This window comes from Emydura macquarii, unplaced genomic scaffold (genome assembly GCF_026122565.2).
Source record: "Emydura macquarii macquarii isolate MOO-44397 ecotype Brisbane River unplaced genomic scaffold, CSIRO-AGI_Emac_v2 contig_499, whole genome shotgun sequence".
Taxonomy (NCBI): domain Eukaryota; kingdom Metazoa; phylum Chordata; order Testudines; family Chelidae; genus Emydura; species Emydura macquarii.
The window spans coordinates 16,142,691-16,170,309 of NW_027130636.1; the positions used below are offsets into that span (position 1 = coordinate 16,142,691).

Here is a 27,619-nt window from a genome sequence, read left to right on the forward strand (position 1 = left end):
TTTGAAGAACATATTTTTTATTGTTTAAGTGCATTATTCAAACAATGAAAAATGTTTAATAGTAAAATCCCAACTACATTAGATAGTGAGGTACAAAGGGCAAACAAAAGCATAGCACAGAATAGTATGTACACAATACAGTCAATTCCACTTCTTGTCCTAGCTTCAGCAAGGGATGGGGCTCCAATACCACAATAACTGATATGGTAGAAAAATCTAGGTAGGATGAATGTTGAAGATGCCTTTACTTTGAAGCAGGGTCTATCCTCTTGGATCTCTGAATGCCTCTGCCTCAGCATAGCAGGGAGTTGCCTCATACACTGTATGCTATATTTTTTATGGCTAATTCTGTGGAAGTAAGGGGGCAAATGAAGTCACAAATGTGGGGGAAATAATGTAAGGCACAGATTTAGGCCTTCTTAGATTTAAAAGTCACATTCACAGTCCTTCCCATTCTAGTCCAGACACTAGCCTCTAGCTCCTTACTCAACCACCTTGATTCCCTGCTCTCACAGTGGCAGCATGTAACAGTGTGTGGACACTTGCAGACACACATCCTATTTAGCCCAGACTTTTGTTTTACATTGAGAATTTAAGCAGGTTTTTAAGCAATATTCCAACCGATGACTGCTTATATCAAAAGGGATCAGAAAAGATGGAAAGTCTGGACAAGGGCAGGTGTATTAACAGAGTTCAGTGCCTTTAAAGGATTCTCTCCCCCACTACAAAAACTGAAGCTCTATTCACAACGGGTGTTAACGATCAGAAGATTTTTCATTCCTGGTACCAACATGGTTACTTGATTCTGAGACCCAAGAGACAAGCTGCTGGCTCAGACTGGCCACAGAAGTTTGCTGATGAAAAGTTCAATACAAAAACAACAGACACCTGGACAACCAGGAAATATCATGTGTTAAGATTTAATAATAATAATAATCATAATAATATTTCAAAAACAATGAGAGAGAGTGCATTATACACAAGATCTGTTATTCAGTGCTTTTTATTGGCCATCTGCTCTGTGACAGTGTACTGAAGACTTGGGTAGTGGTAAGTGGATAAAAAAACCCAGCTGGGACATTTCTTCAAGGAAGGAAGGAGGGAGGGCAGGCCGGAGGTTCAGAATCGGACAAATGTGGCATCAATCTGCCGGACGGAAGGGAGAGCCAGCATGATTTTGCGCCGGTACTGGGGATCCTTCTGCAGGGGGTTTCTCTCCAGATATACAGTTTCCAAAGTCTTGGCTCCCTTCAGCTCATCCAGGTCGCTCCAACTCTCAATGAGATTATCATTCATCTGTGAAGCACACACACGAACACTCCCAGCAAAGTGAGAACATAACCCAGACAGACACTGCTCGTGAGGAGTCACCTGTTACCAAGAACCAGGGGACATCACCAGTCTGGTGGAACCTAGCTAGAAAGAATGACACCGGAGGAGCTTCCTCAGTGTGAAACCTTGCTGAGCCTTCTCTGCTCCCTACTCCAAGCAGTTATTCTTCAGCAAAATCATGCACAACAACAACGCCCACCCCCCCGTGTAGTGTGCATAGATACAGGGAAGTTCTGTTAAAGCCTAAGAGGATCCACAGAAATGCCACCTACCAGATCTCATCTACAGAGCTTCCCAGGACCGCCTTACTACAAACCCCACCTCCCTTGTGATTTTTCCCTGCAGTGCATTGCCAGAGAAGGTCTGCAGGTTTGGCCTCAAGGATAGCTCCATGTGTTCCTCTAAAGACAGCCTGTGCCTGACAAGGTGAAGCTTGAGCTCTTCAAACTAAGGGCACCAGCCGTTCCTAGGCAGGACATTCTCACATAGAGGTGGGAATGCTGAGAGCCTCCACTCCACTCAGGAGGTTTCCTCTTGTGTCTCCATCGGGAGCCACTCTGACTCCAGCAGAAGAGGCTGCACAGTTCAAGCTGTAAACCTGGGCATTGTCTACGACCTCCTCAGATCTCAGTACATCCAGAGGCAAGGGCCATCTATAAGAGAGGCCTCAGACCTCCACACTGCAGCCAACCCCCCAGTGCTAACTGTGGCCTCTTGACAGCCAGGCTCCCTCAAACACTGCTGCCTAGAATATAACCCTCTGAAACGTGGGATGGTTTCCATAGCACAGAGAGACTCCATGCATTGTACTGTAGACAGTATGAAGTAGCTGGCAGTGCTCTGCACCACAGCTGGCAAGAGGAAGGGAAGCAAACATGCCATGCAGTGTGGCTACCACTCCGTCCCAAGTTTGAATCCTGGCAGTTCCAGTGGGGTATCATACCATGCAGCCGCACTTCCCCATCCCAGATGGGAAAGCTTCAGCTCTACTTTGTTCCTGCGAGCACAGCCTGGAGGTCCAGAAGAAGTAACTGCAGCAATATCATTAAACTCAAAATAAGGGATCCGACCTCCTTCAGCACTCATATCAGGAAACCAAGGCAAGGGGCACTGAGAACTCCCAGCTTCCCCAACATTGCAACTGTGAAGTGGAAAAGCAGTGTGTTTCTTTGAAGTGCCTACTTCCCACCATCCCAGAAAAGACAGCTGCTCTAACACCAGGGGCCACGTGTCAGCAAAGGATGGTCATGGGATTAAGACACTGGACTGGGCCCCTGCAAATCACTTCTCAGCTCTGTCAGAGTGTCCCTGTGTGACCCCAGATAAATCAATCTGTTGGTGCCTCATTCTTCCCAACCTCCCAAAGGTGACAGAGGCATTCATGCACTATAGTGACAGGAGCCATATAAATACCTAGCTAGTGCAGGACAAAACTATCGGCAACATTCCTGGACTTAACAAGTTGCTCTGTGATACTACATTTGTGCTAAGTTTAATACCCTTTGTTTGGGGCACTGAGTAGAGCATACAGCATTTAGGAACTGGAGTCCTGCAATTAATAAAAAAAATAATTCTGTAGGTGGGCTTCATACCTCACTCAGTGAAACTGTAACTAGAGTAAGAGCAACACAGATGTGCTTTGAAGAGAATTTTACTCAGTTCTCTCCATCAGGAGGGATGTAGGGCCAAGTTAAAAGACTATTAAAGGGGAAAATTGGAGGGCATTTTCCAGGCTTGGATGAGGAAAGGAGTTAGAGATCATGAGCAGATTTTTACCAATGCACTGCTCTCTGTTCTAGTACTGGCCTCTGCGCAAAGTCAAAGTCCTACAGAATTAGGTTCCTCCCCTTCCTTCCTGAAGAAGAAACACCAGCAGCAGGAGCAACTTTTTCTTTTGGGAGCAAAATGCTTTGTGAATTTCTCCACTTGGTTCAAAGGGGAGATTCTAGTAACTTAGAAAGAATCACACCCCATTCTGCACACACCAGCTAGTCTGTACTGTCTCACTTTGAGGACTATAGGATGCCACACTTTATAGGATGCTTTAGCTCCTTGGTATATAAAGGCAGTTCATCCTTTGATGGGAACCACAAAACTGACTAATATGACCCCTGAAAGGTCATACTCAAGGATTGGAAAAGCACCATCCAAGAAACCCATGTACTGAGCCAAGGGCTCAGATAGTGAAAAGCTCCAAATGATGAAAGTGTGAAACAGAACAAAGCAGCTTCTCTGACACACTCACTAGCACAGCTGGCAATTCCTAGAGTGAGCCTCTTGCTATTTATCAAGCACTAGCAGATCAAGTGCCGACACACCCAACTGAGCATAGCAAGAAACATTGTACACTAGGGCATGGCTTCTAACCTGGGGGCTGTAGTACTGATATTCCAGATGGGCATCTGCTCCTCTGTTCAAACTTTGTGCCTTTCCTGACAGAAACTTCAGAAACAAAATGCAGGGCTTAGCCATCCAGGATACCACCAACCAGAGCCAGCTCAGTATTATGATCTAGCTAGCAGGACTGTAAACACCCAGAGGACAGCTGAAATTTTCCCAAATGGTTACAAGAAACTGAGCAGACTGACTCTACTCTAAAATTGCTTTTAAACACTTTGGCTCACCTCTGCATCAAAATGCATTATATCTACTTCCTTTACACAGCCATACTGTAACTTAGAGAAGCTGCCTGTGCAAAAACAGGGGATGGCTGGGCTCTATACTTCATAGCCATCATGGTCAGGGCTCCAGCAGGTGGACAGCAGCAGGACCTGTACTCTAAGGAGATAGGCACCTAACATAATTAAGGACCTGCTACCACTAAAAACCTGTAAAATGAATGAACTGTGATTAACTTCTCATAATCCCCACCTTCCCTCCATGTGGGCAGGTAAGCAGAAGAGGTTACAACTTTGCCACCAGAAGAAAGAGGAGACTTGAAAAAAAAAAAAAAAAAAACTCAGTCCACATTAGAGCTAATAAGCGCTGGAGCTGGAGTACAAGAAATGTACAACTCACCCTTTTAAACCCTGCCCGCCTCACCCAGTCAAGAAGGATTTCATTCTTTCAGTATGTATCTATTTCAGGAAGGCCTGCACTTACCCAGAATTCCTGCAGCTCTGTTAGATGGTTGACATTTTCAATCTTTTTGATCCTATTGGATGCAATGTCCAGCATTGTAAGTTTGTTCTAAAACAAGCAAATAAAAACTTTAGCTTGGATTTCCTCATCTCCTCCTCTAGCCTCCTTTCTGAGTCCCAGGGCTGAAAATTATGAGGAGAGCTAGTAACATCATTGCCAGCTGGCTATATGTTTAGCTAGCAAAAGCAGAATTGGCTAATCAGGCACCAGTTAGTATTGTCCTATACTCCTCCTCAGGATTATAAGCCTTCTGAATATGAGAGAAAATACATGCAATGCAAGGAGAACTCTCCCTGCTTAGCTATAGCAGAGAAGATAGCTTGCCAGCCTCCCAGAAGCTGCATGTTACATCTGAAATCAATTAGCAGTTGGCCAGTAGCTGCTGATGAACCAAGTGCTCCTAAGCAGCGAACTTTCCTTGTAATACCCTCAGATTCGCAATGAGACATTCCAAACAAGGTGGTTTGGAATCTGCTGAAAAGAGCTCTCTCCGGTGGCGGGTTAAAGCCAGGAATTCTATGCATCAGGAAGTCCAGAAGTTTATCCCTGGATGTGTATATGCAGGAGATCTGCTAAATTACTCTGGCTATGTCTACACTGACAGCAGCAAAGTCGCCGCTGTCAGATCGACTTATCTGGATCAACTGAGCGGTCAGTGAAGACCCGTTCAGTCGATCCAAAGGTCAACATACTAAAACCACCTCCTCAAGTGGTGTAGCGCTGCGTCGATGGGAACACAGTGCAGTGAAGATGGCACGCAGAAGAGAAGCACAGAAGTTGATGGGAGTTACACAAAGAACTTGTGTAACTCCCGTCGACTGCCTCCGAATCGCCAAGTTAAGTGTAGTCCAAGCCACAAACTGCTCTGATCGCCAGGGTATGGTGCCTCACAATGCCACCTACTAGTGAAAGGCCATTGAAACACCACAGGCTTCTCCATAAGGGCAGTCTCAGGCAGAAATACAGAAAGTTGGACTCATTAAAAGAGCAAGATGGCAAGGTTTGCCTCTTCTGACCCATAACAGCTCACTCAGTCATTTCTGGTGCCTCTGTGAAACAAATTTGTAGCTACTTATCCTAGATCCAATTCAGCTTTCTACTCAAGAGTTTAGCAGCAGAGATAACGAGCAAAAGTGCTGCTAGCCCTCCCTGTGCTAGTTAGCAGTCAGATAGTTACATTAACTGCTTCAAGACTCCATCTACCTGGTACAGTAGTCTGACAGTCCACTCCAGACTGACTAGAAAACATGCATGTTCCAGCAGAAGAGGAGGTGGCACATATTTTGTTTTGTTCTTTTAAGTATAATGGATAAAGAATTTAGAGAGTTTTCCGAGACACTCAACTTTCTTTGGGTAACTTAAGGAAAACCGAAACCTCCCAGCAACAACAGCTTAAGACGAATCTAGCATTATGGGAAGTACTGCGAGGCCAGCCCTGACACCTCCTTAAAGAAAGCCAATGAGAAGCTCACATTGTTCTCCAGTCCCTCGATGACTTCTATGCCATTGTGGCTAAGGTACAGCTCACGCAGATTCACTAGGTTCTGCAGACCCTCGATCTTGGTCAGCCGGTTGCTCTGAAATTGTACAGGAGACAGTGAAAGTCCAGCCCAAAGGAATGAAACCAGAGTGAACTCTTGCACAAGAAAGAATTTCAAGAACATTTCTACAGACCACAGATCATCTAGATAGAAATAAAGTGCCTGGGAAGGAATGACTTTGTCTGTTACAGAGGAATGAACTGCACACACTTTACTTGCTGAATCTGGGATATTCAATTCCTTTGAACCTTTTGTAACCAACTCACAAGCAAGTTCCACGTGAGCCAGAGTCACGTCAAACCTGGCAGATCTCGGATTCTCCCCTACTTATGACAGCTGCAACCCTGAAGGCCTTTTCCGGTTAGTCCCTTTTGAAGACCAGGCACAGACTTCAACAGCACTCATTTTCCATTGCTCTTTCCTGAGCTCAGGAAGAGGATGATGTAGCGATTATAAACATATTGTACTGCCAATACATCTGTTATGTGCTTATTGTGTCTGTCACATATACTATTAAGTTTTTATTGGCAGTGAAACATTTTGTAGGTCTGCTCGTTACACCCTCTGCTGGAATATGCCAGGCTGATATACTGATGTAAAGGGGGAAAAAAAGAGATTGTTTCAAATGCTTTTCACTACTTTTATTAGCTCTGCATTTCAAAAGTGAGACACTTAAGTATCTGGTCAGAAAAGGATAAATCCCCTCATGTAGCACAGCCTTGAGGAGAGTTCTTCCATTGCTGCAGCAAGAGAAAAGCAGTCTTCCGGGGACTGCTGCTGTAGGGTGAACCCTACTGTATTACTATAAGACATTAGCAAACCATATTTCAGCAGACGATGCAGAAGTATTTCTCCCCACCCCACCCAATGTAAAACTGGACACCCATTTGATGCACTCATCAAAGTGCTTGCAGTTCCAATTTCAAAAGGCATGAAACAAAATACCAAGCAGAGAGAAATGTGCAGTCTTTAAAAATTTGAGCTGAAGACAAAGTGCAGACCTGCTGGTTGAGGCTGTCTTGTTTTGAATTGTGGTGTGGTTTACATGTCCCCTTGTCACAATGGAATGGAAGCTCAAGGAGGACCAATACCTGTATACTGAGCACCGTCAAGTTTGTCAGTGCATCCAAATTCTGGAGCTTGGTGATTTTGTTCTTTCCCAGGAATAAGCTGTCCAGGTTTGTGAGTGTGTCAATATTCTCAATTGCCTGTAAATGACCAAAGGAGACAGTGTTACTGCTCTGGGCACCAATCCCAGACTGAGGTGCCACCACCAGTATTCATTCAGAGAGAGAGTTCAGATGAGCGGGGAAAAACATAGCAAGCAACCTAGATCTCCTGATCAGTTCCATCACACTGTCCTTCTGGATCTGGGAAGTCCTAAAATGACTATTCAGATTGGCTCCCTTATGCCATACCATCCAGATGTTTTCCATCTGGGGTTTTGCAAGCAAGCAATCTTAGGTGTTAGAAATGTTAGAAAATCTGGCATCCATACGTATGGGAAAAGGAAAGGGGAAACAGCCTATGGAAAGATGCAATTCTTCTGGTGAAGTTCACGTTATTCTTTATAATCCCCAAAGAAATCTAATAGTTTGATAACGGCTTCTGCTTTCTAAGGAATTGCTTATCCCACCTCATACAGAACAAATAGTGAGCTGAATCCATTTAGAAAATTCATTCTGTTAACATAATAAATAATTTCATAAGATAAAGACATTTGATTGGGTTGATTGTAATGAGAACGGAAGTTATCTTTGGCAGATAGATTGGACTTGCTTTTAAAAAGCTTTCTGAGGATGGCAACATTTTCAGTATTACCAAGAGCATGTTACAGTGAGAATAACTACCGCATTCCTCCACTGCTGTGCTCCTGAGAGTCACGACCCTAAGCAGTTATGCGACACCCAGTACACATGGGGTGGGGTGTGCCTGATGGGCCAGGAGCAGCAGAAGTGTCAGCGTGCTTTAATGGAATGAATCTAGGAGTGGGAGCTAGGAACTCCTGAGTCATAATCCTGACTCTGCCATTGTTGCGATGTGTGGCCTGAGGTACGTCCTTCAGCCTCTCCTTAATGCAATGAGACAGTCAATGAGATGCTTATTTTAGTGAAAATATTATAGAACAAGATGGGAGACCTCAGAGATAGACCATCTGTTAAACATTTATTTTCTAATTGGCTTAGTCCAGTCTTGCAAAAAGTCAGCTTGAAAATATTCCAGAACAGGCACAAAATATACCTACTTGCCCACAATTACCACGACACCACCAATCAGAGAATTAGTAGCACTTTACCTGCCCTCCACAAAAAAAAAAAAAAAGAGTTACTTGACATCAAGTGAGAATTTTGCAAGGCAACTGTCCCTTTGCTGCAAGTTCCAGTGTTCTTGCCATTAGCGCTAATGCACCCTCCGTCAGCAAGCCAGAAAAGCAGCGAGCATCAAAATATCAAAACCACTTTGTTCAAGAGTGAAATTTCAAAGGTCTTTTTTTAGGTCTTCATCATATAGATTTCTCTCTAGGGATTTGTCCACTGTAAAGTACATGGCACAAGTTACACCGCAGAAGACAGCTATAAGGTTTCTAATTGCCCACAAACCCAACACGGACAGGGGCTATTTCCTTGTGTCTACCTGGAAGTGGATGGATTCCACTCATAACTGCACTACAGCATTTAGCCACTTCGGATGAGGCCGCTTGAGAAGTCAGAATGTGATCAGTTTATAAGAACACTTTTTTCCATTAAAATAAGCTTTAGAAGTTACACAATCTGACATGACCTATCGTCACAAACCTTTCAATCCTTTATCATGGAGGACAATGCACCTAAATTTGTAACCATTTAAAAATAAATAAATAAATGTACAAGAGATTTTCTGACTAGACCCTATCTGCAGCAATACACTGGTCCAATTATCAGTACAAGGACATAACTGGATCCTCTCTGTCTTTCTCTACCTGAAAATGATTCATATTGTCGTTCATACCCATAGATTGTGGGATAGAAGCTAATCCTACCCACCTACCATAACAGGTATTAGATCCCTACACACTGAGTTCAGTTTGCTGGATTCCTGCCTCTCTCTTCAGGCCACCTATGGAGATCCTGCTGCCCTGTTTGTGCAAAGTCCAAGACTCCCAATCATTTAACTGGCTGCAGCTCCAAAACTGCAGTCTTATTCACCACAGCAGTTTCATTTCACAAGCAATAGTTCCCTCTGTTGGGGAGAAATGGACTGGCCTCTCTTTTAGCTGTGAAGGCAACTCTATCCACTCTGTAAAGCAAGCAAAGCCCTCCTCCCCTTCAGCCTAAGAGAAAGGCTGACCACAGGGGAGGGCAAGGAATTGCACCCTAGTTCCATGAACAGAAACGTGCTAACAAGTGGTTATGATAAAAGAGAAAACTTCAAGAACTCTCGCCCCACCTCAGATGCTTTCCTTCTTTGCTCCTTCAGCACAACAGCTGCTTTGCCACAGATGTTGGGTTAAAGGGATACTATCAACTTAGAAATTACATTTCAGACTGACATTTCTCTACCTACTATTGTTACAAGCATTCCCTAAGATGCCTATACTTTATGATATTAAAGAAGTATTTCTATTTCGGATTGTTTATCTTGAGCATTTGACAGCACTTTGTGTATAGTCAGCTTCACATGTTTCCTTGTTTGTGTGGATCTCACACCCAGCAACAGCATGAGAACACACAAGTGGCAGGGGTCTGTATTACCTGAAACCACTCATTCATTTTCTTGAAGTTGACAGTGTCCCTAAGAGTAGGAAAACCGCATGGGTGAAGAAAACTGGTTGAAAGGAAAAGTCAGTAGTAGGATTAGAGATTTACAGGCATTTCAGGCTGTAAATTAAGGAAGTAGTTAACTCTTACCATAGGCTAGCAAGACCTGCATGAAGCAACATAAATCAGAAGTAGGGGGGAGGGGAGAAAAAAACAAACAAACACCCCACAACCCAGATTTGAGCTCAGTAGCCTTCAAATACACAAACAGGCACTGTGTTCAGCTTTACAAATCTCCAAAACAATGAGGGGAGACTGAAGACACATTACACTTCTTGATGGATTAGTAGTGTTCCCCACAATATCAGGAGGAAAGTGTCAGCCAGGGGTATGTGTTTTGCCTTTGCAAACAAATGGAGATTCATGAAGTAATTAAAGAGCACTACATAAATATATAATTAAAGGATCTAGTATGCTTTGCAATAAAAGCTACACAACTAAAAACGTACAATTAAAACCAGCATAAAGCAACAAATAAAGTCCATGTGCTGAGCCTTTATCAAGGGCTAATTCCACAGTCATCTTCAGGACAAAAGGGAGAGAATTCTCCAGCCTTATGGCTAGACAGATGAAGACAAAGTATTCCTCTCCTGTCTGCAAACCTCAGGCATCAACAACCCCTGCCAATGGGAGCTCAGAAAGAGGGTTGGCCCATCTCAGATTTCCTCTTTGACCCAATTTACAGGATTACTGTACTGTGTGTTTAACCTCAACTCAATCCTCAACTGCCTAATCTTGGATTTTAATTAATCAGGCACCAAAATGCACAGAACCCCCTTTTTGGAATCAGAGGGGAAGAGAGGTAACTATAGCTAGGTCTCCGTTCCTCATTATTCTTCTAGAGCTACAAGTGTGTTATGGCGATTTCCCAGTAGTATCAAGATCTTCTCAGAGAGAGGAGACAAGCAATATTCTGCAGCTGCATTTCCCGGATACTGGATTCAGCACTCCTCAGTAGGTGTCTGGATGTCAGGAACAAAGGTATCAGTTGCCCTATGAACATACAGCTAAGGACCACCACATTGGACATCTAAGAACCTCGGCACAACCAACGCAAGGTGTACTGTGAGACAGCTTTGATTTTTGTATGGAAAGTATTACTGCTTCAGTTACACCAGCAAGCTCATGAAACTATTCCAGTATGATTACATTGTTACAAAAGCCTGAGTATTTTCAAGACAGATTATGGACACTAAAAAAGAAATCAGCTTTCCCCCCGCCGCCATCCCCCCTTTATAATACCCATGATTTTCTTTTCCCAGGGAGCACTGTCCCTTAAAGGAACAAAAGGAGTCAGTGCAAATAACATTTTCAGACGTGCACAGTGACATAGATATCTAAATCCTTTATTAAAAAGTCGTCTAGGCACTGAGTCAACAGAATTTAGGCTCTTAAGTGACATTTGAACTCTGGTAAAACTTTCAAAAGCACCCAGATAATAAAATTGACCATTTCTGTTATGCCAAATCAGTTCTATATAACAGCTAAAGTGTAAACAGAGTAAAAGGTCCCAATCAAGGGAAAGTAGCATAGCTGGATTATCTCAGATAGTTTCACTAGGACAGAGCTTTCCAGTCTCCAAGATTTATGCAGATCAAGACAGAAAAAAGGAGCAGTTGCTCCCTTTCTAGGTTGGTTTCTGACCTCACTTCTAGAGACAGGACTGGTCAGCATCCAAAGGCAAGAAAGAGGACTTGGAAAGGACTACACCCTTCCCTACCACTCCAGATCTTGCATAGCAGATATTACAACTACTCCCTTTTTCTTAAAAAATATGTGCATTCCTTTTATCTGTCCCTTCCACATTTCTATGTGACACGACTGGGTTGTCTCAGTTGTATCTAGCCAGCTATTACTGGATCCTATCTACTTTCACCAAATAGAGAAGATGTTAATTTTGCTTCTACTATACACAGTGCAGACGTGCCTACCCGGATTCGATTGGATCCCAGTTCTAACATCTGTAATTGCTGTAGGTTGCTCAGGTTCTCGATTTTGCTGATTTTATTGTTGACCAGGAAGAGTTTTTTTAGCTGGGTGAGCCGGTCTAGTCCTTCAATGTGTCGCAGTAAGTTAAACGAGATGTCCAGGATCCTGCAATGAAGCAAGGCAAAAGCAAAGGGAGACCATGGAAAGGGGACTTGCATACAAGGGGGAAGGATCTAAAGCAAGTTTCCTATCACCTGTGGAGCTCAAGCACTTTGTTAGCACACTGAGCTACAGGGAATCAGAAATGGTATTTGTTTATCATACAGAAGATTAAGTATATGCTTAAAACGTTCCACAGAGTCTCAAGAAACACACAAAAATTGGCACTACTTCCACATCACAACCTGAATCCAACACAACAGTGGCATTTTGGCCTCCAGTTTAAAAAATGCTATTACAAGATGCTTACAAGCACATCCTTATGGGAATTCTCTCTGAAAGGCACCAAAGCAAAACCTCCCTTAAGCACTAGACCAGAGAACCCCAAACTGTGGGGAACACCCCCCCAGGGAAGCAGAGGGAACATTGGGAGGGGCATGGTGGGGGCCAGACTAACCCCCACAGGGGGCCGGGAGGGAGTGCCACCCAGCCCCACTCTTCTCTAGCTTCACCTCCATCTGCGGCCCCTGTCCTCGGCCCCTGTCTTGGCTGCAGCCCCCAGCCCCAACCATGGCACTACTCCCAGCTCTGGCTTGGGGGGGGGGGGGGGAGGAGGAGGCACAGACAAGAGTAAGGGGGGGACATGACATAAAAAGTTTGGGCATCACTGCACTAGACAGTCACTTCTAGCAGAGGGTTTTGTGTACTCAGTCTACATGAAGTTGAATGTCAGTATCCCCAACATTTTATCATCTCTTGCAAGGCCTCATGTACTGTGGCCAGGACAGTACAGAACTCAGCTGCTAGGAGAGGAAGGATGGGTTTGTGGTTAGGACACTGGACTGGGATTCAGTTCCCTGCTATAGACTTTCACTGTGCTCTTGAGCGAGGCACTGAATAATGAGGATAACAAATACTCTCTCTCTGCCACCCTTTGTCTGCCTTGCTTAGCTAGGCTGGAAGCTCTTCAGGGCAGAAACTGTCTCTTATGTGGTTCTGCTGTGCACAGCGGGGCTCTAATTTCACTCAGGGTCTGTAGCTGCTTCTATAATGCAAATCCTAGTATGAGTGGTCACCACCGAACAATGAGAAGCTATGCTCCTCTTCTCTGGGATAGAAATCCATTGCTGCCATGCAGCACTGCAGCTGAACATCTGCAGCACATTTAATTTTTGGTTTTATTCATAAGCTGTCTCCCGTCCCTGATGGCCTTCAGAATAATGAAACCGAGTTACAGCAGGACTCCAATGTAGATCACAAGACATTGTGCTGCACCATGTTAATCTCCACAAGAAAAGTCTACAAACACAAAGCGAGTGCAGCTTGTGTCATTAAGGTTTTTTTTAAAATGCCTAATGATACATTTTCCTTGATGACCACTTTATAGAAAGCTTGCAGACTGGCTGCCTCATTTAGTCTGTCACCACCCAGTCTTGGTTATTCCCTCCAAGCTGGATACTTACTCAAGGTCTGTCAGGGCCTCTAAGTTCTCAATCTTCCGAATCTGATTGTCATAGAGATCCAGCTCTCTGAGAGTCTGCAACTGTTCCAGATTCTCGATGCACTTCACCAAATTCTGACGCAGACACAGAGTCTGAGCATGGGGGAGAATTTAAAAAATAAGCCACAACAAAGTGAGAAAAACCACACAAGAAAAAAATGCATCCGAAAATGACAGTGAGCACCACCCCTCTGGAGTTACAATAGAATCATAGAAGATTAGAGTTGGAAGGGACCTCAGGAGGTCATCTAGTCCAACCCCCTGCTCAAAGCAGGGCTAACCTCAGCTAAATCAACCCAGCCAGGGCTTTTCCAAGCTGCAGCTTAAAAAATCTCTAAAGATGGAGATTCCACCACCTCCCTAGGTAACCCATTTCAGTGCTTCACCACCCTCCTAGTGAAAAAGCTTTTCCTAATATCCAACCTAGAGCTCCCCGACTGCAACTTGAGACTATTGCTCCTTGTTCTGTCATCTACTACCACTGAGAACAGCTTAGCTCCATCCTTCCTGGAACCCCCTTTGTTGCCCTCTGCTGGACTCTCTCCAACTTGTCCACATCCTTTTTGTAGTGGGGGGAGCCCAAAACTGGACACAATACTCCAAATACGACCTCATTAATGCCGAATAGAGGGGAATAATCACTTCCCGCAATCTGTTGGCAATGCTCCTACTAATGCAGCCCAATATGCTATTAGCCTTCTTGGCAATCAGGGCACACTACTAACTCATATCCGGCTTCTTATCCAATGTAACCCCCAGATTCTTTTCTGCAGAACTGCTGCCTAGCCCGTCAGTCTCCAGTCTGTAGCTGTGCAGGAGATTCTTCTGTCCTAAGTGCAGGACTCTGCACTTATCCTTGTTGAACCTCATCAGTTTTCTTTTGGCCCAATCCTCCAATTTGTCTATGTCACTCTGTATCTACCACTCCCCCTAGCTTAGTGTCATCTGCAAACTTGCTGAGGGTGCAATCTACCCCATCCTCCAGATCCTTAATGAAGATGTTGAACAAAACTGGCCCCGGGACTGACCCCTGGGGCACTCTGCTTGTTACCAGCTGCCAGATAGACATCGAGCCATTGATCACTACCCGTTGAGCCCATCAAACTACATTTTATAGTTCACCCCCATTACCATGAGGAGGATGAAATAGCTACCCAGTTTCTTTAAGAACAAGAGAAGCACAGCCATGCCAGGTATAGGTGAGGAAGGAGTGCAAGAAACCAATGCTGTGGCTAGTCCATTAACTAAAGACCCAATTCTGCTCTCCCTGAAGTCAATAGGTATTTAGTCATGGACTCGAGGATTGTAGGATTCAGCTCAAAGAGTCATGTTCTAGAAGCAGAGAGGGGCCTGGTTCCCATCATCTTGTAGGAAGGATTCTGCTATGCCAAACTTTCACTGGAAGAACAGGACTTTCTGGCTGAAAGGATGGACCATCACGCAAGAAGAATCCTTGCTATGCTGAAAAAAGCACTTAGCCAATACATTTTTCTACAGAATTTTGCTTCTCTAGTTTTGTTAACAGCAGTCCTGCTGGAGCTAGTTACACTTCAAATTGGGGTTCAGTATCCTTTTTGCTGTTCCAAAGACCAAAGAACTTAGTGTCTCAGCAAAGGCGTATTTTATGTTTCAGCCTATCACAGAGTGTACTATAGTCTCAAGATGCACACCAGTGATTTTCAGAAAGCCCTAAAAAGTTATGGTTATGGTAGGCATCACTAGGTTGCACTGATAAACAGTCTTCCAATTTTTTTTAGTGTGCAAGCAAATTTTCAAGTCTTGGAAGAAATGCTTGTAGTAATGTTAATTTTTGGTTACACAAGGCTTTGTATAGAGGCAGCTTTGGGCAGACAGGGAGCTGTGGAAACAGCAGGAGAGTTTGCTTTCTGCCTTGAGTTCTGATTATAGTCAATTCTTGAAGCAGAGTTTGTGTTGGGTTGAGAATCCTGAAAGAAGGGAGTTGCATGTACCTTCATTCCAGGACTGGCGTGTAGGTGTAAATAAAGCAAGTTACACTGAGAATAAATCTAGGCTCCACATCACTGATTTCTCCTCCACTGTGAAGCAGATTTACAAGGCCCTGACATCTGCTACTGCGTGGCAGAGGGGCAAAGTTACATTCTTCACAGCCACACATCTTAAAAGGTTATTGCTCATTAGAATCTCTGCTGATTCCCAGCCAGAGAAAGACTCATCATACTGGTTGATTTACAGAAAAATGTCACAAGATTTTTAGCTCTTCAAATTGTTTGTACTTTGATGTTCACCATTCTTTATGAGTCTCACCTTCACTTTCTTGAGCACTTCAAACCCCTCGATCTTTCCAATTCGGAAGTGATTCAGATCAACATCCTGAAAGAGAAGAGAGAGAAGACTCTGACTCACCCACTGGCTGTTTAGGGTTGAAGATTTTTTTCATGATAGTGTCTTCGAAGTCCAGAACACAAATGCTGCTTGTGCCTTGCCTTGAAAAGGAGACTGTAGGTTAATAGAATATGTAGGCCTCAATAGGACCACTTCCTCTTAAAAATCTGGTCTTGCAGGCAACTGTGCCATTAAGCATAAGGGGGAGGTTGGGTTTGTTGCCCAAGACTGCATGTCTGCCTACAGCTGAAAAAGTCTGAACTAGAGAATGTTTCGTTGGTCATAGCAACCTCCAGTGTTTGGTCCATTTAACAGAAGGAAAGTTTTTCGGATGAGTTTTGATCTTATGCAGATAAAGCGCTAATTCTATTGGCTAGAGCCAGGTACTACATGGGCATCCCATACATACCTTCCTAGTGTACCTCAATCCTAACTACAGCATCCTTCACTGTGCCAGTCCTCAGCCTCTGCTCAGCAGAGACTGCCAATTGTGTCACATTATTTGGTGGTTCTGTGACTACAGCTGTGTACAGGTGAACAGCTAATGCATTTACCATCTGTACCCCCTGCTGTTCAGTTTTTGCCAGCAAAACAGACAAACAAAAGTGAAATATAACACCTGCCAAAATTTGACAAATCTCTAAACAATCTCTCACAATTCATTTATCTGACAGGCTGGATGGATAACTACCTACGTGTGCTGACAGAATAAAGTTTTGCAACAGCAATGAGATCTTTAAAGACAGTCCAACAAATTCTTACAACCTGTTTGAGGTTTATACCATCTCTGCTTTAAAACGACTCTACACTTGTCCCAATATCCTGAGTTGTTACAAAAAAGATTTCAGCTACTGATTAAAAAAGTTGCTTCTAATCTTAAAACTCAATCAATTTTGGGGACGATCTGGATAGCCAACACTTCTGGAAGAGTTATTCCTCTTGTCCAGAGTTCAGATACTTTCTCAAAGAACTAGTCATCCTTTGTCTGCCCTTCCTTCTTTAAATAAGTCCGATAAGCATTACCTCAGCTTCTGGGTCCAGGTTAATTGTCTCCATATCCACTGGCGTCTCTGCTTCTCCTGCAGCAGAATGAGAACATACAATATAAACTTGTGTTATACAGCAACTGATGGAAAGGCTGCACTGGTTACCCACAGGGCAGAGGGTGAGGGAGTGAATGTCTTTAGGCAATGTAGGAAGGTGGGAAATATACTGCTCTGAGACTCTCCTGCACTGGACAGAAGCTGCAGCTATGTGAATATCAACACTGTATCCAGCTGAGAGTGTAACCCTCACTACTTAACAGAATTTCATACTTTGATGCACAGTGCAGAAATAATTGTAATTCATCCAGCCTAGCTCTGGAAGCTGGTAAATGCTGCTGGCTCAATAGCCAGGTATGCTGAAGCAGTGACTAATATTGGGATGTCAGATTTTAGCAGGACTGTTGATATTTCAGCTACGCTGACATTTAGGGCCACTGATTTACTCCTGCACATTCTCAGTCTTCCCTTCTGAACAGCCACAGTTGCTGAAATACTGATCTCCTCGGATAACCCAGTACAATGCTCCAAGGGAAGAAACTAGCCCACACAGGTTGTCCGGTGGAAACACATTGACCTACTTGTACATGCACGTGAAGAATTCCACCCGTACACTTTATTTCCATAAATACTGAAAGCGTATGTTAGTGGTTTGCATGCCTTCTTCCATGTTTTTTCCTTTTTGTTTAAATAAGCACTCCAATATTTTAAAACGCAGCATTTATCATGCTGGGTGCGTTGTTCTGGGAAATGCTTTTACATCTCTGGAAGACAGCCCAGTATTTTCATGCATGTCTAGCACAGCATTAGAATGAGAGAGGTTTAGTGGACAGATTAATGTTGAATAATTCATGTGCATTTCCCATTGGGTGAAGAAGGTGGGCTGGGTGTATCAATTTCAGTGTAAGATTTCAAAAGACAGATATACAACATATGAACAGGTTACATTTCAAACATATGGTCCACCTATGCTGAAAGAAACCTACAAGAATTGTTAACTACCACTGAGCACACAGACTTTGGATTAATCCTGGCATCGCTTTGTGTGATTTCACTCCATTAGTCCCTTCAATAATACTGAATCACATTTGTATTCTGGTTCAATCAAGCATCCATTCAGATAACTAATATCCAACTACACTGGACAAGTGTATTTCCTAGATGTACCTGATACCCCTGCAACACTGTAGGGATGCATGGTACAGAATTCAAACTCAAAGTCTGTCAGACAGATTTGCTAATATTCTCAAATTCTATAATGTGCCTCACCTGCTTTACTTTTACTATTGTCCCTATTTCATCACTTCAGAATGGGAGGACTGATTGACTCAAAGGAACTGGTGAATGATCTGGAGCCCTTGACCTCTATCTTTCTAATTTGAATACAGCATAAACCAGCAGTGACCACATCTTGTAACCATCTGATGTGAAACAAGCTTCTGGTTTGGCAGCTATTGTGAGTGGCATCACAAAAAACTTGGCCACAATTGACACCAATCGATATGCTGGTGGGATGCCTCAGCAGATGCCAAAAGAATGAATTATGCTGTGATCCTTCCAGTTGATTGGGAATAATCAGCATGGATTCACCAAGGAAGGGCAAGTTATGTCTGGCCCACCTGATTGCCTTCTGTGGATGTGGGGAAAAGTGGTGGACATGATATACCTTGACTTAAGCAAAGCTTTTGATATGCTCTCCCACAGTATTCTTGCCAGTAAGTTACAGAAGTATGGGTTGGGTGAATAGATTATAAGGTAGACAGAAAGCTGGCTAGATCATCGGGCTCAACGGGTAATGACCAATGGCTTGATGTCTAGTTGGCAGTCGGCAACAAGCAGAGTGCCCCAGGGGTCAATCCTGGGATTGGTTTTGTTCAACATCTTCATTAATGATCTGGAGAATGGGGTGGATTGCACCCTCAGCAAGTTTGTGGATGACACTAAGCTGGGGGGAGTGGTAGATACACCGGAGGGTAGGGATAGGATACAGAGTGACATAGACAAATTGGAGGATTTGACCAAAAGAAATATGATGTTCAAAAAGGACAAATGCAGAGTCCTGCACTTTGGATGGACGAATCCCATGCACTGCTACAGACTGGGGACCAACTGGCTAGGCAGCAGTACTGCAGAAAAGGATTGGGGGTTACAGTGGAGAAGAAGCTGGCTATGAGTCAACTGTGTGTCCTTGCTGCCAAGAAGGCTAATGGCATATTGGGCTGCATTAGTAGCAGCCTTGCCAGCAAATTGAGGGAAATGATTATTCCCCTCTATTCGGCACTGGTGAGGCCACATTTGGAGTCTTGTGTCCAGTTTTGGGCCCCCCACTACAGGAAAGATGTGGACAAATTGGAGAGAGTCCAGCGGAGGGCAATGAAAATGATTAAGGGTCTGGGGCACATGACTTATGAGGAGAGTGAGGGAACTGACCTTGTTTAGGTCAGAAGAGAAGAGTGAGGAGGGATTTGATAACTACCTTCAACTACCTGAAGGGGGTTCCAGGGATGATGAAGTTAGGCTATTCTCAGTGGTGGCAGATGACAGAACAAGTAGCAATGGTCTCAAGTTGCGGGATGGGAGGGGTCTAGGATGGATATTATGAAAAAAAGATGTCATTAGGAGGGTGGTGAAGCACTGGAATGGGTTATCTAGGCAGGTGGTGGAATCTCCATCCTTAGAGACTTTTAAGGCCTCGCTGGGATCATTTAGTTGGGTTTGGTCTTGCTTGAGCAGGGGGTTGGACTAGATGACCTCCTGAGGTCTCGCCCAACCCTAATCTTCAATGATTCTATGATCCCTCTTGGTTTGGGATGAAGCACCTTAGTTGAGCAATGTCGAGAAGCTCCACCATTGCCAAAGCCATACACGTTTTATGAATGACTAGGGTAAAAAAGGCTGCCAAACTGCTTCAGCCAAATAAATTATGCTGCAAACAACGAACAGCTCAACTGAATTTACAGCTAGCCAACTAAATATCTGCAGGCCAAGACCGGAACAACAATTATTTGAGATCTCACTTAAGACTAACACATTCTCCTTGTATTAAGAAGCACAAATAGCCTGTTGCAGGGCACAAGGTACAGGAGGCAAGAACAACACTGCCAGACCGATACAGTTTATAGATAATTGAAATTAACAAAACACTAGTATTATTTGCAAACTTTCTGTGCTTTGTTCCTTCCCATACAACATGACACGCTCCCTCAGGATCACCTCGTATTGACTGTTCACATGTGCTTTCTTTGGTGGCAATGGATTAATTCAATACTACTTTACTTGGCAATCCTTGATTGGAAAGCTCAATGTCCTTTAAGTACACTAAACAGACATTAATTAAAACTCACAAAAATCTCTGTATTTTCACCATTTGACATTTGGTAAATTAAAGCCACAGATGGGTAAACTATCTACCTAAGGTCACCCACAAGTTCTGTGGTTTCTGTTCCTGGTTCTGCCACATGTGACTCCCAGTCTTGTACTTAAATCAATAAGGTAATGGATCCTCTTAATGACAAAGGTTTGCATCAGTATAGAACTGCCCCTCCCAGAGCACTCTTCATGTCTCTGGATAAAGATTTATTTGGGAAGAACATGGCTGCCCTCCTGATTTTGCTACTCACACATCAATCTGTTATCACAAACAAGTGCCAATACAATTTTTTTACCACATTAGCGTTTATTTTGGGTGTGCCACAATATAGGCAATCTTTAGAATGCCTAAATGATAGTTAGGATTGCAATTAACACCTCATACTAAACACAATGCTTAATATGTTAAACATATTCCTGTATGTTCCGTATCTATCTGCTTGCAAAGCTGGGTTGCCTTAGTTACTTTAAGTCATGCTATTTAAAGCAGTCCAGCTTTAGAGGCAGAGCATGAGTTATCAATACATAAATAAGCCAGATGAAATATTTCAAGAGTATTTTTTTTAATATGTAAAATACAGGAGCCAGAAAAAAACCCTCTCATTCCCTCCTCCTTCTAACCTCCTCGCCCACAAGCATTTATCCCCATTGTACGGCAGAGAAGCTGTACACGATCTACTTTCCCATGGGTTGAGAAAGATTGGTTCTTCCAGCCCACTCTATGTGTCACTGGAGACTTCGCATGAAAATAGGAAATTTGGGGAACTTTTTAGCTGCCACAAATAAGAAAAGGGAAATTATAGATAAAGACAGATTGCTGATTTATTTATTTTTTTAGTGGCAGTCTTCTAACACAGTTGGCATTTTTAAAATAGTCCAGGCAAAAAGCATGTGAGAAGTCCCAAGGTGCCAAATAACTATAAATACAGTTTATTTCTTCATTGTCATAATCACGTGTTGAATATATATCATGTGTAACAACCTGCAGACATGTAATTTAAAATCAAATACACAAAAGTCAGGAAATGCAGAAGAGTTAAGGTTTCCATAGCAAAAACAACGAGAGTCCTGTAGCACTTTAAAGACTAACAAATTTAATTTCTGCAAGCATAAGCTTCAGTGGGCTGTAACATCAGATGTAAGGAATAGAAATCACATAGGAGGTATATATATATACACACATATCCAAGGGTAAGTAACAATGCAGAATGTAGATAAAAGCAAAGTCCATTCACTTAGAGTAGTTGAGGCCTATTTACAACCATTGATTAGAAGGTGAGAATGTGTGAACAGTAACAATTACTTCTGGTAATGAGATAACCATTCCAAGTCCCGATTCAGACCCAGTTTGATTGTGTCAAATTTGCAGATGATTTCAAGCTCAGCAGTTTCTCTTTGAAGTCTGTTTTTGAAGTTTTTCTGTAGGAGCATGGCAACTTTCAAGTCATTGACAGAGTGTCCTGGGAGATTGAAGTGTTCTCCGACTGGTTTATGGATGTTATTTTTTATGTCTGATTTGTGTCTATTTATTCTTTTGCATAGTGACAGTCCGGTTTGGCCAATGTACATGGCAGAGGGGCACTGCTGGCACATGATGGCATATATTACATTAGTAGATGTGCAGGTGAATAAGTCCCTTATGGTGTGGCTGATGTGGTTAGGACCAGTGATGGTGTCACCAGAGTTGATGTGTGGGCAGAGCTGGCAACAGGGTTTGTTGCAGGGGTAGGTTCCTGGATTGGTCTTCTTGTAGGGTGTACGGTTGCTGGTGAGTATTTGCTTCAGGTTGGGAGGCTGTCTGTAAGCAACGATAGGTCTGCCTCCCACAGCTTGAGCGAGTGAGGGATGATCTGCTAGGATAGGTTGTAGATCCTTAATGATGTGTTGGAGAGATTTTAATTGGGGACTGTAGGTGAGGGCCAGTGGTGTTCTGTTGTTTTCTTTGTTGGGTCTGTCTTGGAGTAGGTGACGTCTGGGTACCCGTCTTGCTCTGACAATTTGTTTCTTCACCTCTCCAGGTGGGTAATGTAGTTTTAAGAATGTTTTATGGAGATCCTGTAGGTGTTTGTCTCTGTCTGAGGGATCAGAGCAAATCCGGTTGTATCTTAAGGCTTGGCTGTAGACAATGGATCGTGTAATGTGTCTAGGGTGGAAGCTAGAGGCATAAAGATATGTATTGCAGTCAGTTGGTTTTCGGTATAGGGTGGTATTAATGTGACCATCATTTATTTGTATTGTAGTGTCCAGGAAGTGGATTTCTTGTGTGGACTGGTCCAGGCTGAGGTTGATAGTGGGGTGGAAATTATTGAAATCCTGGTGGAATTCTTCGAGGGGCTTTTCCTTGGGTCCAGATGATGAAAATGTCATCAATGTAGCGTAGGTAAAGGACAGGTGCTTGGGGACAAGTTTTGAGGAAGTGTTGTTCTAGGTCAGCCATAAAAATGTTGGCATACTGTGGGGCCATGAAGGTGCCCATAGCTGTGCCACTGACTTGAAGGTATAGATTAGCTCCAAATCTGAAGTAGTTGTAGGTCAGTACAAAGTCACAAAGTTCAGCTACCAGCACGCCATCCTAGCCACTATGGATGTAGAAGCTCTCTACACCAACATTCCACAAAAAGATGGACTACAAGCCACCAGGAACATTTTCCCTGATGATACGTCACACCTGGTAGCTGAATTTTGTGACTCCTATGTAATTTCTATTCCTTACATCTGATGAAGTGGGTTACAGCCCACGAAAGCTTATGCCTGCAGAAACTAAATTTGTTAGTCTTTAAAGTGCTACAGGACTCTCATTGTCTTTCTGTATATAGACTAATATGGCTACCCCTCTGAAGGTTTCCATAGCAATGCTGACTCCCCAATATTCTTTATACTACATATTAAGAGGGATTACATATTTAATAGTCTAACCAGACATATCAATATATGTGCAACACAGGTGACTTAACATTGTAATAGGAACCTTAAAATGTATTTCAACTCTGCAAAGTGGGCAATAAAAACAGTACTAACAGATCTATTGCCCAGGGATAGTCTGTCTGTAATCTGCTTATTTCTCAAATAAAAAGAAGTTTTTACTGCTCTTTACTCCTGTTACCACTTTACAGGCAGTACTGGCTCCTGCATTATCAACAGAACTATTATGTTTTGATTGCAGAATCTTTTGATATCTGTGGTGGTACTGGAGCCAGAAAGAACACTGCTTGACTTTCAGAACCAATGCAACATTAGTAGATAGAAAAATAACAGGTTTTTACTTGTAAACTGAGCAAAAGTGATATAAAAATCACTAAACAGGCATTGAACACTAACCTATACTGGTATTTTACAGTCATTGCTAAGAGGATACCTGCCCTTTAACTCATGTATATTAAAATATGCCAATATTGCTTTAGAAGGGTGTATGGGGGGTATTAGGGAGGGGTCTTTTACCCTTGGCGAGTTAGGGAAATTGCCTCTCTCTAGCATGCAAAGATTATTTCAGCCAGACTGGATGGAGGAAATCAATAATGAGTAATGTAGTGTTATAGTGTACTGGAATGGATCCTTTGAATGGGAAATGGGATTTTAAACTTTCCTAGTAATTTGCTATTTTGACCTGAGTATATCCTTGCAAATTTTAAAGGCCAACATTAAGGTTGGGTGATCTCTAAATTTACTGACATGATAATCAGAGAGGAAGGATTATACGGCAATGGAAAACTGGCTGGAACCCCTAATTTGCAATTTTAAAAAAAAAAGAGTGCGTGTACAATTTCTACCAAAAAAGTGTAATTGGGTATTAGCTGGACCTTTGTTGAAACAAAGGGATCTGCTCTGACAGATCTTAAATGGGCTGCTAAAGCAGAGCTACTCTCCTGCAGGTCCATCAGGACGACTAAAGCCTCAAGCACTATTACAAACAGTAATAAATAATAATGGTGCCAGTTGTGAACTAAGAGGATTCAAGACAGGAGCAAAAACAGGACTTTAAAATGAACAATGCCTGCAACCTCTCTACAGTAAAAATAATAATGAGGTACATCAGAAGAGTCCTATTCTCTTTGGCACTGTAAAGTCTTTGAAGATTTCTTTCAAAGTCAAATATGTTTGCAAACACAAACAAAAACAAAGGTACTACAAAAGAGCAGGATTTAAATGGTTCTCTAAAAGGAAAGACAGATATGTCAGTACTCAAAAGTAAAGCACTGCCATAAAGTGAATCTCAAAAAACAGATCCATAGGGCACATGTAATTAATTAACTAAAACATGATAAGAATAACTGCAAAATTGGGAATGGTACAAACATCTTATTACACATGGCATTAAGAAGTCCATCCTTAAAATGAAGGTTTAGCTCAATCAGGTACCTGTTGAGTTCTCCCCATTCTGCTCATCTCTCAGACTCTGCTGACTGAGGTCTGTTACTATGCAACCTGCTTGCTTCTTCCCTTCTTCATCTCCTGACTCTTCAGACTCCACCCGCCTGTCAACTGTGCAAAACACATTACAGCAGGGTTAGGCTACTTTCAGAAAACAGTAGCAGTAAGCCGGTACAATAACCAAGAGTCGCATAAACCACTATGAGTTTAGTAGAGATCCTACGTTTACTAAATTAAAGGTTTAGTCTTAAATAAAAGGCCTCTTACCCCTTGTTTTTACTTTGATTTTTGAAGCACTTTTTCCTCCCTTCACATCTTCCTAAAACCAACAATCTGGGAAGAAGACTGGAGGAAAAAGGAAATTTCTTAGATCAATGGAGTGCACATCCAAAGATTAAGGTGATAGAATTAGAACTGTGACATTTAAAGATCATTTAGAATACTAATATTTTCCAGACCAATGTGAGGTAGTATGGTGGTAAGGGTTTAAAAAATGCCTGCAGATCAACCATTCCCAAGTTGCAACCCAGAAGACCACTTCCTCTGCAACAACTCATGAGATCATTTCATAATTTCATGACATGCTTTCTTCAGTTCAGTGTAGAGCAAAGCCTCTTGAGCACTGAGGTTCATCGTTATGTGACTGTGAATGACCTTAAACATCACGTTATTCCATTTTTGGGGGGAGTGGGAGATGATTCAGTCATGTTTCTACAAACCACATTTTTATGTTTCTCCTATTTGGAGGTATTAAGAGACACCTCAAATAATGCCCCAAATAATCTGTATTTCTATAGCATCTTTCATTTGATGATCAACAGACATTGCACAGTGATTAATTGGCCTCCCAACCCTCCCACTTTACTAACAGCTTAAATGAGTCACAAAAAGGCAAAGCAACTTGACCAAGAACACCCAGTGAGCCTGAGGCAGGAACAGGACCCCGTCCCCCTGCAAGTCCCATATTTTTACCCCTACAACATACTCCATCCCCAATCTGCATGTGCAGGATCCCCAAATCCTTACCAAGCTTAGTCCGGGCTACTCCCCACACGACACTAACACTTCAAACCCCACCCCTCACACCTGCTTCGGAACCACTTCCCCTGTCACCGGCCAGCCGTCTCCTCTCACCAGGGCAAAGCCCGGCAGCTGGCAGGGAGGGACTGGTTGGCCCCGGCTGCCAGGCCAGCACCCCGGCATCATCCCCCCGGCAGACCCTGCCCCTCCAGCCCCCGGCCCAGCCCTGCAACCCTCTCCCTGCCAGCTCCGTTTCGGGCCCGTGACTGCCCCAGCCTGACGGCAGTGGGAGCTGGCCCGATGCCCCGAGCGTCGCCCAGACCTCGGCTCCCCCCCGCCGCGGCTCCTGCCACCTCAGGCACGGCCGCCCCGCTGCCCAGGGCCAGTCCGACTCCCTGGCCGCGGCCTCCTCCCCTCGCCCGCCCCGCTCGGCTGCCCCTCTTCTAGGGCCGGCTCGGCCCTCGCCCCAGTAGTCCCGAGGGGCCAGCCCCGCCCCCGGCCGCAGTGCTGGGGCCCCCGGCTGCTGCGAGGAGATGGAGCCTGGGGACGGGGCTCAGCTCCCCCCGGGGTCGTCCCCAGCCGCGGCCGGGCTCTCACCCTCCATCATCTCCTGCAGCGGCCCCTCTCCGCTCTCAGCCGCCATGTCGCTTTTCCTCCCCCCGCCCCCGCCGCAGCAACGGGCACACCCAATCAGCGGTCTGAGCCGGGCACGGATTTCAGCCAATCAGCTCAACCGCGGTCTTGCAGAGGGCCGCATGGGTCCTGTTGCGCATGCGTGTAGTTCCCGCAGCCTCACGGGAGATGTAGTTCTCCACTGGCTAGAGCAGGGAGATTCTGACAAGCGTGCTGAGAACTGGGGATGATGCCTACCCACGCAGCTGCTTCTTCTGTCAGTTCTAAGTTTGGCATATTAAAAAGAGATTACAAGAATTTGACAAGAATAATGGTGGGGCCAGATGGTGCATCAATTTACATCTTGTGCAACTCTCTACTTTGCACATTGACTCAGTGCTTTGCCTGATGGCAAAGGCTTTGCTCTTCTCAGAGATCCTTTGATCTAGTGAGCTAATTGATCTCTATTTCTGATTGTAATGTTTTGTATTATTTTATTCTACAACGCTTATCTTGGGGTGGTTAAGCACCAGGTACATGTATTTAAATCTTGACGCTCCTTTACTTCACTTCTGTAAAATCTTGCATTTCCTCTGCACCTGCATGGCTGTTATTTATCGTCATGGTGACTTGGACCCCAGTCAAGGACCAGTGCCCAATTGTGCTGTGCTGGTACAAACTTAGAACAAAAGACAGTCCTTGTCCCCGAAGAACTTACACGGGTAAAGCTCATCATCTTGAATATCAGCTACAGCAATCTTCTTCTTTCTGGCCTTAACAGATGATATATATCACCCCATTTATATCCATTCACAATGCTGCCGCAAAGATAATTTTCACATATACCATTTTGCAAACCCCTCCCCATTCCCTTTGCATCCTTCCACTGTGTCCCATTTCTCCATCAAATCAAACATAAACTACTTGTCTTCACTTTTAAGACCCTTCATAGCCTATCTCCACCCTATCTATCATCTCTTAAATGCTATTGAAACGTCAATCTCTGCCTCTTCTCTGCCAACAATGTCACTTTTCATTACCCATTTGTCACAATCTTGCCACACCTCAGTTTTCTCATTTAAAAATGGAGATTTTAATACTTACTCAACTGGAGTGACATGAGACTGAGATGGATGGAAGTCATTACAGAAGTGCGAAGATATGTTTATTGTGAAAATCTCTTTATACTAACTGATTTTCTAATTTGATATTGCCCAAATTTTAATAATCCACAAATGGACTTCTACATGTATACCATTGTGGTAACTGCATGTGCAAACTAGACAAATCTGAGTTGATTCTTTCTAGAGAGGGGGGATGGAGACCAATCAGAAGAGGAGATACGGAGGCAAGGAATGTGTGTGTGTGTGCATGAGAAAGAGAGAGAGAAGAGACAAGATGGGCGAGGTAATATCTTTTATCGGACAAACTTCTGCTGTTGGA

At 43.6% G+C, this 27,619-nt stretch overlaps 1 protein-coding gene across 3 annotated transcripts; it reads right to left on the reverse strand.

The window, feature by feature from the left end:
- On the reverse strand, window positions 1–26,259 carry PPP1R7 (protein phosphatase 1 regulatory subunit 7). Of its 3 annotated transcripts, XM_067539014.1 has the most exons (11): window positions 26,162–26,228; window positions 24,812–24,889; window positions 24,533–24,655; window positions 16,788–16,843; window positions 15,687–15,752; window positions 13,363–13,493; window positions 11,743–11,905; window positions 7,106–7,222; window positions 5,946–6,050; window positions 4,435–4,521; window positions 907–1,296 (listed from the first exon to the last, which is right to left on the reverse strand). In XM_067539014.1, the coding sequence occupies exons 4-11, from the start codon at window positions 16,818–16,820 to the stop codon at window positions 1,120–1,122; spliced, it is 879 nt and encodes a 292-aa protein (XP_067395115.1). In that variant the 5' UTR covers window positions 16,821–16,843; window positions 24,533–24,655; window positions 24,812–24,889; window positions 26,162–26,228; the 3' UTR covers window positions 907–1,119. The 3 variants fall into 3 exon arrangements, with proteins under 3 accessions (XP_067395114.1, XP_067395115.1, XP_067395113.1); XM_067539013.1 differs by lacking the exons at window positions 907–1,296; window positions 24,812–24,889 and adding an exon at window positions 1–348 and having other exon boundaries at window positions 26,162–26,259; XM_067539012.1 differs by lacking the exon at window positions 24,812–24,889 and having other exon boundaries at window positions 26,162–26,259.
- Window positions 26,260–27,619: the final 1,360 nt, after the last annotated feature.